General features: G+C 30.0%; 1 protein-coding gene and 1 long non-coding RNA gene across 3 annotated transcripts; both read right to left on the bottom strand.

Moving 5' to 3' along the window:
- Window positions 1–985: 985 nt before the first annotated feature.
- On the bottom strand, window positions 986–1,814 carry LOC105123335 (uncharacterized). The gene is made up of 2 exons (XR_841835.1): window positions 1,673–1,814; window positions 986–1,424 (listed from the first exon to the last, which is right to left on the bottom strand). It is a non-coding gene; the product is annotated as an uncharacterized LOC105123335 (long non-coding RNA).
- A 5,128-nt stretch (window positions 1,815–6,942) lies between these two features.
- LOC105123336 (isoprenylcysteine alpha-carbonyl methylesterase ICME-like) lies at window positions 6,943–12,581 on the bottom strand. 2 transcript variants are annotated; one of them, XM_011022886.1, is made up of 12 exons: window positions 12,048–12,581; window positions 11,250–11,326; window positions 10,515–10,584; window positions 10,328–10,408; window positions 9,941–10,015; window positions 9,593–9,694; window positions 9,324–9,464; window positions 8,545–8,610; window positions 8,279–8,422; window positions 7,631–7,721; window positions 7,171–7,350; window positions 6,943–7,137 (listed from the first exon to the last, which is right to left on the bottom strand). In XM_011022886.1, exons 1-11 carry the CDS (start codon window positions 12,416–12,418, stop codon window positions 7,189–7,191), a joined length of 1,380 nt encoding a protein of 459 aa, XP_011021188.1. In that variant the 5' UTR covers window positions 12,419–12,581; the 3' UTR covers window positions 6,943–7,137; window positions 7,171–7,188. The 2 variants fall into 2 exon arrangements, with proteins under 2 accessions (XP_011021188.1, XP_011021187.1); XM_011022885.1 differs by having other exon boundaries at window positions 6,943–7,350.
- Window positions 12,582–15,624: the final 3,043 nt, after the last annotated feature.

The following is a 15,624-nucleotide window of genomic DNA, read 5'->3' as shown; positions in this document are numbered from 1 at the left end:
ATAACCAAGAATTAATCTCATAAATCCTAAAATTAACGACCATATAAATTTTTAGTGGTTATCATATGAGCAACCAAAAATTCAAATATAAAATCATAAGATTATCTTCTCAAGATTCTTATATTTACTCATGGAATTTGGAACACAAGATTGCCTTCACAGGCTAGAGGTTCTGAGATGATGATATATATGTTATGCATACTGAAGACAATTTGTATTCATTGTGGCAATGGAGGGCGAAGAATAAATCATTTGTTTTTTTGAAAAGTTGTTTGAGGAGGATTGGCAGCCGGATGGTTGCCTTTTGTTTTCATCAATTCAAGATTCAGAAAGGTTGGTTGAGCTTATTTTAGAGTTGGTGTTGTCGAATTTTAAAGAATATATAAATTATAACTTAAATTTTATTTAAAATAATTTTTTAATATTATATAAAAATTTATTAATCAAATGATTATACATAATTTTACGAGTTTGAATTTTATCTAGATATTGGATTCAAAAAGGCATTTACCTACTATGATCTTTAAAATCTTGGATAGCATCAATTCATGGAAATTGGAAAGAAAACAATCATAATTGTAAAAGCATAATCATGGAGGATGATGAAACAAAGCAAGTTTCCTGCTTCATAATCATGGAGGAGGATGACGCAAAGCAAGTTTCCTGCTTGGATTAACGAGAATGTTCAATATAGGCTATTTTTTTGTTTCATTATTTTCCTGCAGTGTTTTGAGGAACACTCCCGACAAACAGTTTAGATTTGCGTCGGTGACATATTAGGATGGCAAGCCTCTTATTTTTATGTTTTAAAAAGCACATTTAAATTCAAACTAATATTTTTTCATATTATTTTGATATAATAATATCAAAAATATTTTTTAAAAATTAAAAAATATTATCTAAATATATTTCCAAACACCCATTTAATTACAATCCCTTAAAACTTCAAATAAAAAAAAAAGGGGGGGGGCATGCACAACACATATGAACACCAGAGAAGATAGCTAGTTAAGCACTTTATTTATTATGCATTAACTTCATTACGTTACTACAATTTAAAACCCGACAGAAATTAAAACCTCATAATACCATTATATATATATGGTTGCTGACATGTTATGAGAACTCCATAGTTTATTTTTCTTACACAAAGTGTTCTCATGTCAGATTACCACGTTAATAAAGATACTACTAGCTGTCGGTCGACACTTTACTGGCTTCTAATCCGCAGTGTTCCATTCTCAAGGGATTTCACAGTTCCACTTGTAAGCATTAATGTGACCCCGGAGGTGGCTTCTTTCCAGGTGGTGGCTTGACCGGGCCACGTGGCGGCTTCATCGGACCACGTGGCGGCTTCATTGGGCCACGTGGAGGCTTCATCGGGCCATGTTGTTGCAGGGAAGCGTCAAGTGTGCTGTATGGATCTGCAAGGTTTACTTACAGGTGTTAACGTGCTATGAAAATACTGTTAACAGAGGAGAAAGCAAAAGGATGGAGGACCAGCTCATAGATCAAAGCAGGTCTAGATGCAGCGTTAGACATTAACATACACTCACATATGGACTGTTATCTTAACATATATATATTCGAATAAATATGAACTAGCTAGGTAAATGCTTGTCTTAAATCATAAGATTAGTGGAGACGAAAGCAGATAGAAAAGGTAGGTTACCTTTATGGGATAATTCTAGGGCAGTGCTAGTGGAAAAGGGAGAGAAGGCAACGGTAGCCAACAGAATGCATATGATAAGAAAGGCCTTCATCTTGGAAATATTACTTTGTGTTTAGAATGGTTATTGCCTCTTCTCCGCACTCTTATTTATAGCCATCACCGCAAGAAATATCTAGGTGCTACTATTATATATTTTAATATATTAAGAAAAAAGTTATGTGAAAATTAATTTGATAAATCTTGTGACACATGTCTCGAGTCGCGGCAATTATCGTCTTGGATCGGACCATAAAGAATGATGCGAGTGAAAAGAATAAAAAAATTATTCCTTATCAATAAAAAAATTGTTAATTATTATTTTGGTTACTTAAAATCATAACTAGTTTCAAAATCTATATAAAGTGATTGATTGTATAAGAAGAAGGTATTAACACCTCTAGTATGCCTTACTTGAGATAAACTATATTATTTATCTATCTGATATAAAATAAAAAAAATATTATGTTTCATAACCATTTATGTGTCTAAGGTATAAAAAAAGTTATCTTTAATAAGAAAATATTTATCTTATTAGATTAAAAACAAAACCTTTCTAATGTCAACATAAAAAAATAAAAAAAAATTATTTAATATGGAATATGTCTTATTTATAAGTTCATAATATTGTATATTAAAAGAAACAAAAAAATTATTTTTAATTTTAATATCAGGAATATGTCATTTGTATAAGTTCATAATCTCACATATTAACATAAACCAAATAATTTTTTTTTTGATATTTTTAAAATGTATATCAAAATTCTTTGAAATTTTACAAACTTATTGTAAAATCCATACAATATTATAAAAAAAAACATGTCAAAGTATTTTAGATTTTTTTAAAAATAAAAGTTTAAATAACCTTAGAATTTTTAACCATATTCAAGAAAAAAATATCTTATTTTATTATTTTTTAGGCTTTGTTTGACAAAAACTCAATTTTCTATGTAATAAAACTACCAAATATAGCTTAATGGATGTTTGCCAAATACACCCTAAAATCCAAAAACTCTTTAACAAAAATTCATACACACTAAAACCCAAAAACTCTTTAACAAAAGTTATGGCAAACTAAATAGGGTATTAAAACCTTTGACATAATTTTTTTTACTTAACTCGATCAAGTTGACTCGATTAGATTGACTTGAGATTTTTGGTTTAACCATAAATCGAGCTAGAAATCCTGGTTTGACTCGAAAACAATCCAAAAACAAAACCAAAGCCAAAAAATAAATAGAACACCCAAAAACATTAAAAAAAAAATCAAAAGAACTTGAGCAAAACGAATCAAACACCAAAAAAAAATAACACTAAGAACTATCAAGAAAATTGAACAAACCCAGCAACATGAAATCCAAAACAAACCAAATTTGATCAAAACAAAGACATATACATGTTGGAAATCATGCAAGGATCAATAATCTGTCATCTATTTACTTAAATTATCACTTAAACATAACAATTTTATCAAAATAGATTTCGGATCTAAACCAAAACTCTAGAATTGAAAACCGTTAAAATCATGTTATTGATACAAATAAACACTAAATTAATGGTCAATCACATAAAAAAAATTATATGCAAAGAAATAGACCAAAATTGGTCCAGACCTATGGGTTAAGGCAACATTTTTCTCAAGAACACAAAGAACATTACCTAAAACAATTACTAGTCAAGCCAAGTATTTTTTGTTTTTATAACATGCTCTTTTTATCTCAAGAAGTCAAAATAAAATACATAAATATATATGTTTGAACCAAAAAAATATAAAAATATCAAAATCAAGCATGAGATACCAAATCCAAAAAATTATCAACTTAAAACAACATATATGTTCATACAACATGAATTCAAAATTAATTTTCTGAACTCATTTGGTACATAAATAAACTTAACAAACTTAAAATAAACATTATTGTTTTAACATATATAGCTTAAGTTAAATAAAACTAAAATGAAATTGTATATGAAAAAAAAACTTAAATAATAACTTTAATGTATCAAAAATATTTAAAAAAAAAACACTTCAAAATACCTTCTTTAAATAAAATCACAGCACCAGAGAGATGAATGCACTATTATTTATTAAACATTTCAAACCTCTTTTATATGCTTACAAACATAAATCTAAAACCAAATAAATAAATAAAACAACAAAAGCAACCCACAAAGGATATACTTTTATATCAATTATGTATACCTAGAACAACTACTTTCTCTTAACTTTTCTTTGGAAAATGTTGCCTTTCACAGACTTGTGAAGCTAAAAAAAACTTTTTTTTAGACTTTTAAACCTCTAAACTTAAGTTTTTTATTGATATTTTTTCTTTCTTTTCTTATCTTTTTGTTTTCTTCCCCTTCTTTTCAGCCTTTTTTGATCTTGAGAAAGGTACTTCTAGGATTTTGAGAGGTCTTGAATACATTTCTGACCTTTTAATCTTGAGGAAAATTATGTAAATCCTTGATAAGAACTCATTAAGAAACCTTTATGTGTGAACACACAAAAATCAAATCAGTTTTTAAATTAGGTTGCATTTTCAAGGTTGACTAAATTGTATATTTTTTAGGTCTCGTCGAAGCAATTATGATATCTTATCTTCTGAAATCACTTGAAGTTAGTAAAGGAGGTACACACCTTTCATTTAGATCTAATTTTGCTCAATTTATAAGCTAGTAACTTTACATTCATTCGTTTAAAGTTGTCGATTCGATCAAACAAAATTGTCAAAATAGATATGCAAATTGATGAACGATGTATCATTCACTTTCTCTTCATTAAATATGAACGATAGTCATTTAGAGTTCTTAATTTAGGATTTGATAAATTTCAATTGAGTCCTTGTATTTCCAATTGGTTTTATTTATATCCATAATTGCCTTCAAACTTTTATTTTAATGCAATTTCATCTTTTTCAAACTCAATTGCCAGCCCTAAGGTTGACCGTTATTTTCATTTTAATCCTTGGTTCTCAATTTGTGCATTTCAACCCTCAATTGACCAACAAACTTCTAATTTCTTCAATTCAACCTTAATTTGATCAATTCCAGCCCTTACATTCACATATCTTTTTCAATTTAGTCATTGATTTTGGATTTCTTCAATCAAGTTCTTAATTGTTAGTCAAACTTTGTTATTTATGCAATTAAACCCCTAATCTAATCAAATTAACTCCAAAAAATTGCAATTCAACCCATAGACTTTAATTTCTTCCAATGAAAGCCTAAATTGACTTTAAAAATTAAATATTTTTCTTACAATTAAGCCTTTAATAAATTCAATTAAAGCTTGAAAAAATTCAATTGAGTCCTTAAAGATTTAATTTTAAATTGTCCTTCTTAAATTGAATTTTCTTTTCCAATAGAGACTTCATCAATTGAAAATACCCTTCCAAATTTTTCAATCTTATATATTTTGATCTTCCTCAACCATCAATTTCTTAGGTGTTCTAGTATGTACATGTATATGTATATGTCTATATATATGAACTATTCATCTTAACATATGTTCATATAAATATGAACCACATATATGCATATTTTAAATCATACTATAAATGAGGAGAAAATAAGATTATTATTATTGTTATTTTGCTTTATTCCATCGTATATCACCTCAAAAAAATTGGTCCTAACACATTTTGCAAAGGCTTTATATATGATTATAGGAAAATTACATGTCAAAAACAAGAATTTTTTGTATCTTTGTTTTTTTGTTAATATCTGGAATACACCTTACATATAAGTTCATAATTCATGGTATTAAAATAAATAAATTATTTTTTTTGGTATTTTTAAAATATAGTGCCGCACATGTGCAACGTCATAGTGATCATTCTCTTGGATTGCGATATCTATCTTTTAAAGAAAAGAACAAGAACTTCTTGTTTCTTATCAATAAAAAAGAAATAAAGTTGTCATCTGGTATTTTGATCATTAAGAACCTTAATTGATCTAAGAGTCTAGATAATAGAATTGTTTATATATAAGGAGGACATATCACTCGTAGTACACTTTATCTAAACTAAGATGTATTGTTTGTTTGTTTGTTTGATATAAATTACGATATTGTTGTGTTTTCTAATTGTTAGTCTGTCTAAAATTTAAGAAAATTTTTTTTCGATAAGGAGGTCTTTATATTATCAAGTTAAAACCTAATTACTCTAGAGTCAAAATATATTTTTTTTGTATTTTTTTAAATATTGAGATTACATTTTAAATATAAGTTTATAATTCTTGATAGTATAACAAACAAAATACTTTTTTAGTATTTTTAAAATGTAGGTCAAGTTCTGATGGATTTGATAAATTGGTTATTGAATTTAAAAATACATGTAAAATAAAGATTATTTTTTATAATTTTTTAATATGCTAATTTAATTTAATTTTGAGAATGCAATAAAAACATTTATAAAATTTCAATGTTTTCGTGAGGATTACAACTACCCAAGAACTGCTTAATGTCTTGATAGACTCAACCAGCTAGCTCTATCTGTACCATTTTCCTTTAACGTTCCTAACAAGCAATAAGGCATGAGAGAGGTGGGTTTCCTGGGGATGAAGGCAATCGAAATAGCTAATTAATGAAATTCAATATTCAAGGGTTCTAATTAAAGATGCCATCATGTAAAAGCAATTATTATTTTCATGAGAACATCCAAGAAACCCTCTTCTATTTCATTCTCACTGGTCGTCGTCGTGATTTTGCTGGCCATGCGTTCATTTATCATGGTTTCAAGCAGATATCATATCTCTGGATGCTGCCCGGCGAATCCAGACCTTGCCCGGCCGAGCGAGCGAAACAATTTAACGGCTTGCATAGGCGGACCTTGAACCTGAAAACCGCATCAACTAGGCGGCCATTTCCTTGGCCGCGCAAAATATTTCAGGTTTCACTGCCTTACGATCAACCTTGACCACCTTTGTTTGGAATCAAATGAGGTGCCCAATTGAATTTGATTTGGAAGCAAATTTGAATTTAATAGATAACTTATGTTTGAAATAAAATTGAATTAATTATTTTATTTTTAATTTAGATATTGTTCTTGTTATAGAAATCATTTATTTTGTTATAAGGATCTTTGTATTAATTTCAAATGGTATAAAAAATAAGTATTTTAAAAAAGATAGATATTTTATATCACTTGTTTATTAAATATTTGTTGAAAAATATTTTAAAAATCTTTTTACTGGAATGTTGAGGGAAAAAATCCAAGACTCTAATGCTGATCTAGTGCCAGAATGATAGTACATCTACAGATCAAATTAGGATTCAAGTTTGTGCAACGGGCCACACAAGATTAAATAAATTGTTTTTAAGAAACCAATAATAAATTACAACCATCGATTATAAATGATACGGAGAGGCCCTCCGAAGAATGAATATACCCAGTGGCTATGTATAGATGTGCAAGAATAAGACATGCACAGCAGAAATGGCCTTTTTTCTGATATGAGAAGCAACTATTGGTGTTCAAACCTTAGAAAGGGCTGATGTGGCTGGCCATCCTTAGCAGAACCTCAGGAACTAGTCGCCTTCTTGGAGGTGCCGTAGCATCCTTGGCTAGAGCTTCCTCATCACCAGCATGTATCACAGCGACGAGATGGCTGAACATTTCATCCTTGCCGCCTCTTAGAGGATCCTGAATGATGTGACCCAATCATTAGGATGAGTTGAATTCTCAGTGTTATAATCGAGTTTCGACAGCCAAGTACATGAGATTATTAGTTGTCAATATGCCTAAACATCATGATGCTAAGCCAATTTAAATGTGATTCAGTTTAATCTAGGTGATTAGAAACAGAATATTAGTGCATCTAATGAAGTGGTAGCAGGATTTGATTGATTAAAAAATGCACAATTTAGCTGAGAGCATTAAACCAATCATAACAACAATAAAACAATGCATTGCCAGCACTTACTTGAAGAAACAAGTCTGTATGAGTTTTTCCATCAAATAAAATTAGCTCAGCTTGTGCTCCTAACCTTTGAAGAGAAGCTGCAAAATCTTTACTGGAAACAGAATAAAAAAAAAAGATAAGTGAACATAACGTAGTGAATTGTCCAAGAAATTTAAATTAATTTTAAATTTCTCACTAGAATATCTAAATCCAAATGGATTATGAGGCAACTTCATCTCTAATTTCATTGTCCTCATAATTTTCAGATTGAGATTGTATGGATATCTGAGACATTAAGGAGGCCTTTGAAGAGAAGCTGCAAAATCTTTACTGCAAACAGAATAAAAAAAAAGATAAGCGAATATAACGTAGTAAATTGTCCAAGAAATTGAAATTAATTTTAAAGTTCTCACTAGAATATCTAAATCCAAATGGATTATGAGGCAACTTCATCTCTAATTTCATTGTCCTCATAATTTTCAGATTGAAATTGTATGGATATCTGAGACATTAAGGAGGCTGATTATTTCTAAATTAAATAACCCCTTTTTTCTCATACAAGGCATTGAATGGAATAACGATATCAAAGATGTCAATTGAACTATGATCCACTTATATATCTTTGTAATATGAAGCACATCATTGATGCTGAAAACAAGATATTCTAACCTGGCAGATGATGGTATTGAATAATCTGCTGTTCCATGAAAGAGAATAATAGGAGGCAGAAGAGAAACAGCATTTCCGATGCTTGGGTCTTCTATTCTAAGTTCAGGAGAAAAAGATTGCAAGGATTCTTCACCTTCCATCATGCTGTAACCACAAGTCAGAAAAAAACCTTATTCAGGAAAAATAACCTCAGGCAATAATTACATACTAGCATAATTCATCGAAAATAGTGATCAGCATCCAGTGAGCTTACAAACAAATGGTACCTTAGAAAAAGAGCACGGTACAGGCCACGGTTGTTGAAATGATCGACTAATTTGCATAAATTGTACCTGTTCAGTGTTTCCAGGTAATCCATGCATGAATTATAGACCATAATGTCATAAACAAACAGATAAGAAAGAGATGCTCAAACAAACAAATTACAGATGTTGAAACCAAAAATCCTCTATATATCATGGAATATACCAATGACTCATGAGTAATTTGAAGTGTAGACAGTGTTTTCTCTAAGACATCGCAATTTATTTTCCAAGTTATTTTGATAAATTGTTTATAAAACAAGATGACCAAAATTCGAAAAGAAAATGATAACATAGCAGAGAACAAAGTACTGCAAAGGAAATTTCGTTGATTGATGTCCTTATGCTGGATTAGTGCCATTTATGTACAGAGCACACACAGATGCTTAATTACTAGTGGAACTGGCAGAGGTAGTGACTCTACTCATTATCATGAGATTGTTGAAATATATACGCAGCCAAAGTAGTTAGGAAAACAGTTTATAGTGCTAAGCTGTTTAAACATAGCCATTGATCCCACAGTTTGGTAATATCATAAGCACATATTTCTCTCTTTTTAACCAACCAGCTCGTTATAAGCAAAACAAACCAGTAAATAGTATGGATCTTCTGAAAGAAACAGAAATCACATTGGTGGCTCTTACTCTCAATAAATCATTCCACTTGTAAACGGTAAATAATGCTTTCCTTGATTTTAGTGAACTTCCACAAGATTCATGAAATAGTAACAGATGAACGCTTACCCTCCAGATAAACCAAAATATGCCTTTATCTGGGAGACACTCCAGGAGATCCCCTCCTCTCCCTTAGCTTCTCTTATTGCTTGCTCCAAGAGGGCACAAGCAGAAATGTGCGCACCAGCAGATTGTCCCATTAGATAGATCCTACACAATAATAAGCAAGATGAAATCAGGGAAATAGTTTTAAGATAAGAAGCAACATGGAAGAACAAAGAAAAAATTATCCAGATAAGAAGCAACATGGAAGAACGAAGAAAAAATTATCCTATCACCTGTTAGGGTCACCTCCAAATTCAGAGATGTTGTTACAAATAAACGATATCCCCTGAGATGCATCTGCAACCATATCACCAATGGTTCCCTGGGGAAAATTTCTGCAAAAGCATGTCAAACAAGTATGGTTGATGGAGGTAGACAATAAGTGGGCAATATGCAAGCAAGAAAATGTAAGTTCAGGATGGGTAATATTGCCAAAATAGAAAAGGCTCACGTTCTTCAAGCTATCATAAGTAAATATGTCCCTTGAAAATTTAAATGTGTTCTCCCTCCCACGATAATGGATTTACATGATTAAAAAACAAGAACTACAATATGGTTCTGCATAAATTGAAACCAAATACCTGTAATCAATACATGCCACTATGATGTCTCTTTCAGCCAATTGTTGTCCTAGTAGACATCCCCATGCTTTATACCTAGATCAGTATGAACACACAGCAATTTAATTTAAGACACAATAAATGGCCTCATATCAAGCAAGAAAATTCATGACCATGTCATATTCTTGGGTCTTAAGTCCTGCATGCTTGAGGTTGTTTTGTATCAGGTAGCATACTCCAAATGAAAAAAAGATTCATGTATGGTATTAACAAATTGTGCCTTGGGCAGCTTACAAATGAATAAAGTAAAATCATCACAAAATCCAAGATGAAAAATGGAGAAATTCAAATATGCAAATTCATCATGAACTCGTAAGGAAAGTCAGCCAGCTACTTAAGATGGCTCACCCAATAATCCAGGCACCACCTGTGACAAATGCCACAACTGGCTTTGGTCCATCTAATGTTTTTGGTAAATAGAGATCCAACCTGTAAAATCACCAATGCATTAGCAAAATATAGCTTGGAGTCTCTTATGTATGGCACACACAAGTTTAAAGGTTATGAAAAAAAAGATAAAAACAGATTCAAATACCTGTTTCTTGGTTGATCACCATAAACAATACTCCGCCGAACCTGACTTGAGAAGAAATAATAATATGCAACTGCAGAGATCAAAGGCAAGTTATTTTTCATCAATCTAATCACTTCACAGAATCTAAAAAAAATATTTCCCACAACTTCCTGAGAAGCACAACATTCAAGATTTCCCTGCCCATCTAATCATGATCTCCAACTTATAGTCAGATATATAGTTGGACATATCATTGAAAGAAATGTAAAGGTTACTTGATAGAGGCACTGGAACTTAAGAAATTAATCTTTGAAGTGATCAACAAGGGAAAAGAAAAAAAAACAAATAACAATGTGCAGAGTATGATCAATGCACACAATTGTACCGAGATATTTACAATTGGTAGTTTAATGATCGGGTTTCCAAGTGAAAAAAGGTAGAAAATACATCTAGATATGAAAAGCTCGGCAGGTTCTATTTAAAGTTCATGAAACTTGACCAGTTTAATTCATCTGAAATAAGACCGCAGAAAACAGAATCTTTTTCCATAAAGAATTATCACTTCTCTAAATTTGCTTACATATAGGGAGATTAATTTTCAATAACAGAATCTTTTTCCATAAAGAATTATCAGTTCTCTAAATTTGCTTACATTACATATAGGGAGATTAATTTCAAAAGCTGAAACAAAAAAGGCTGATTAACAACCACAAGCTTATAATCATTAGCTAATGCTCATGTAACACAAATGCACACCTTGAAGAAAGCCAGGCATAAGTAAAGCAGCATAAAAACCAAGTGCTGCTAATCTTGTGATCCACCGATAGCCTACCCTGAATGAAAACAAATGATTAAAACATGACATAATGCAAATGAAAATAAGCAACTATAAAATAAATAAATAAATCTTCTTTATTCCCTATCTCCTCTTCTTGAAATACTAACAACGTTAACCAAAGCAATCATGACCAAGATAAGATCCAGCACATGCGACAACAAAAATCTGTCCAAGCAAGATAACCAGAGGGAGGCAGAAAAGGTGGCTATAGAAACAAAAAAATCATCAGATTCCCATGCCCTAGTTTTCCAAGATTTCATGTTTCTCACTCAAAATAAACACACGCTAGCTATCCACAGCAGTTGTTAGAAAGAAATCACCACCCTTTCATACATCACCATGAGCCTCCACCATAAATAACACAAATAGAGCTCTCCAAATTGATCTCAACACAAATTACCATAAAATGATCATGCCATAAATGCATATATAAGCAAGCAAGAAAAAAAATAATTTTTTTCTTTATTTCTGTTTAAATGAACATCAGGAAAAAAAAAAATCCTTTCCCTTCTAATATGGATCTTTCCCTTTTTTATATCATCAAACAACGAGAATAAACCTTCAATAAGAATACTCTAATTTACATAGATAAATACAAATTCAAGCAAAATATTCCTATACAGTAACAAATACACGTAAAGATAAATGCATACATAAGCAAGCAAGAAAAAAACTGCTAGTACTGCTAAATGATGCTCAAAGAGACGATATGTTACCCGAGGTATCGGAGAAGAGTGATGGTGAGGCGAGTGATCATGTAAGTCTCAGCGGCAGCGTGACCGATATCTCGACTATAAGATCGCCGCATATCCGGCTTATCGGGCACTCGTCGCCGCGGCATTTGTTTAGAACTACCGCTACTACTGGAATACCGAGAAAGAAGCGGTTTAGCGTCCGTTTGATCGTTGCCGCTCAGTTTAGATTCAGTTCCGAATGAACGATTGCGATTTGGTGCCGGATCTGATGACGGCATCGTGGCGGTTAGATTTCGATGATGGTGACGAAGTGTGTTGTTGGTGGAGTGACAACGTTTGAGCTTGAGGCAGCGGGTAAACGAAATGACTGAAAATAGATGGGCAGACGTCATTTCTCCAATTTTAAAAAAGGAATAATGGACTGTGGAGCTTGACAAAACTCCATTAGCCGCAACCCTGCGGTTACTCTTCCCAGGAAGAGGCCCCCCTTGAATGCTCTCTTTTGGAACATCAAGTGATTTTTTTCCATATAATAATCTTATTTCTTAAATACACACACAAGGAACATCAAGTGATTTTTTTCCATATAATTATCTTATTTCTTAAATACACACACACACACACACACACAATAATCAAACACAACCTGAATATATTATCGTATTATAATAATCTTATCTATACGTAATTTACTTAAATAGCAATTCTATCTTAATTGTCATATTCAATAATATTGAAACTCGGTGTCGTCTATTTTGGGTTGAGAAAAAAAAACACTCCATCGTTTCACATGTTTTGATTCGCTATACAAATCAACTCACTAATATAATATAATCAATCCATGCAGAATGGGCATCCTATGTGCTTTGGTCAACGGTCAAGATCAAAATTATGAAGAAACACGGTATAAATCGGTGCATGTGTTGCCTGTCGGATAGAAGAAATCATGCGCCAAGGGGTTTCTTCCGCCATGACTGATAGTGACTTGCGCACGGAACGCTCTTGCAAGCAAACTTTACTCTTCCTTCTTGAGAACAGATCATGTAAGGCAATTCCTGCACGTAATTAAGCAGACCTGGCGATCTTCATTTTGAACTGGAATAGATAGCTGGCAGACGCTATCTTCGGGTAAGACTAAATTATTTTTAAGATAAGAAATAAGTCTAGGTTATGCAAAATTCTTTCATGAACTACCTGTTTGACCAGGATTTCAAATTAAAATTAAAATTGTAAAGGAGTTTTTGTAATATGATTTAGAGATCAAAAATCAACTTAAATTGAATAATTAGTTAAAAAAAATTGAAGATGGCCTTTATTTATTTGCATATATTTAGATAGTGAGATATTGGATTGATTCTTATCAATTGATTTAATTTGTTAAATTTATAATATAAATTATTAATTTTATTAGGTTTAATAATTTTTTCTGAAATTTTTTTATTTAATTATATAATGTAAAAATAAATACTTGTAAAATCAAATATTTATCCAATAATTAGGAAATTTGTTTTAAATTATTATAATCTTATAGATAAAAATCAAAATAAACTATAAAGTTTAATTCTCAATTAATCTAATATTAGATGAAAATATTAAAAAAATCAAGAAATTAATCTAATTTAGTCTATTAGATTTGGGTCATAAATTTCATCAGATTTAATGACTTTAGTTAACTCTTCAAACTTATAACCTGAAGTCATGATTTAATTTGGATTAATATTTTTTTATTTTATTAACTTATCTTTTATTTAATAGCACAATATAAAAAATAAATACTTATAAAACTAAAAATTAACTCATTGTAGAGACGCTTTGTAAATTGCAAATATTTTGTTCAAAACAAAGATTTCTCGTGATTTTAAAAGCAAATTTAAAAAAAAAAACACTAAAACAACTCTTTGTATTTTATATATAATTGAAGATTATAAAATAAAGGATAAATGTGATAGAATTACATCAAAATTGTATTAAAAATCTCATAAAAAATATAATTTTTATGTTCATTGGATATCCAAAAGTTTTATTTTTTTTCGTATTAGGCATATAACAATGAAAAAAATATTAACATTTTCATGAAAACCTATAATATTATTTGATAAAAGTAAAAAAAATTAAATTAAAATCGAAATATAATATTAATAAATTAAAGTACATTTAAATCTAAATCGAAAAAGAAATAAAATAAAAAATAAAAAGGACAGGGCAAAGTGTGTGGCCCAACAGACAAAGAGCCAAGCGCACGTGGTCTTATGAGTGCAGGCCATGCTGCTGGTCCTCTATTTTCTTTTTAAGGGGCGATAACATGTCCTTTGTCATTCTTTATTTATTTTTATTTTTTGAAAAAAGAAAACACATATAGATGACGCGTCAACGGCTAGTCCGAATTCTGGCCGCCTGCAGGCGGCTAGAAAATTAAGCTTGGATATTTTAGTTTAAAGTATATTTAACCTATTTTTGATTTAAAATCATTAAATAAATATTCTTAGTATATCAATAAATCAATCTTTTAAATCAAAATGCCTTTAAATTGATTAAAAAATAAAAAATCAAACAAAAAACAATTATCTTTCTTCTTTTAATTACTTTTTTCAAGTAATTTAAAAGTTTAAAATTACATCAATAAAACCTTTCTTATCCAATAAAACCTTTTAAAATCAAGATTGATTTTTTTCATTGTTGAAAAATGATCAATCACGACTTCTTTAATGTTATTTGATGTTATTTGGTAATTTTTTTCTATCAAATTTAAAATTAAAATATTAAAAAAATAAATTTTTGAATTGAAATTAAAGTTTAAAAGAACAGTTTTTTTTGTACAAATTTAAGATTAGTCGTGAAATTTCTCATTGTTTTTTTCTTTGGTTTTTTTAAAAAAATTCTCTTTCTAGAATAAATTTCAATAAACTAATCATCAACTTGGTTATAAAAAATGTAATTGAAAATAAATAAATAAAAATTTCACGATAAGATTTGAGATTAAAAAAAAACGTATAATTATTATGGATCGTTACACTCAAAATTTAGATACTGTAACAGTAATTAGGATTGTAATTGTAATATGAATGCTGTCGTACAGTAGGTTATTTTATTTTATTTTTATTTTAAAGGTTCAAACCTCATGATGGAGAAATAAATGGCGTTATTCTTGATGAAATAATATGATGCTCGTTGAAAAATATGAATAAAATGAGTACAATCATACCGCTTGTATTTATTTATTGTTTTATTGTTATAGACTACCAATAGATTGAGGGTGCAGGGGCATTGCCCTGGTGATATATAATAAAGGAATATTAAAAAAATTATTAATATTTCTTTGACGGATATTACTCCTTAAGCATCTTGATTTTCTTAGATGGTTTAAGATTTTATTATATAATCTTATTTTGATGTAATAAAAATAAAAACTTATTATTTTTATAAATATAGATATATTGATAAACCACGTTGATTTTATGTTTTTTTAATTTTTTTTGTTGAAATATCAATAATTATTATAGATTTTTCACGTCAGATGTTAAATAGACCAGTACTAAGGGAATATTTGTTTTAACTTTTGTGATTAAGATTGTGGTTATCAGATGTTAAATAGACCAGT

This window comes from Populus euphratica, unplaced genomic scaffold (genome assembly GCF_000495115.2).
Source record: "Populus euphratica unplaced genomic scaffold, PopEup_1.0 scaffold10.1, whole genome shotgun sequence".
Classification (NCBI taxonomy): Eukaryota; Viridiplantae; Streptophyta; class Magnoliopsida; order Malpighiales; family Salicaceae; genus Populus; species Populus euphratica.
Note: the sequence above shows the minus strand (reverse complement) of the source record. Positions and strands in the feature narration are given on the sequence as shown.

Coding starts and splice junctions, on each gene's coding strand:
- LOC105123336 (XM_011022885.1), bottom strand. CDS start 12,418: ATGACGTCTGCCCATCTATTTTCAGTCATTTCGTTTACCCGCTGCCTC. Junction 11,327..12,047: donor ACTCTTCTCCGATACCTCGG/GTAACATATCGT, acceptor GTTTTCATTCAG/GGTAGGCTATCGGTGGATCA. Junction 7,351..7,630: donor ATACAGACTTGTTTCTTCAA/GTAAGTGCTGGC, acceptor CACATCATTCAG/GATCCTCTAAGAGGCGGCAA.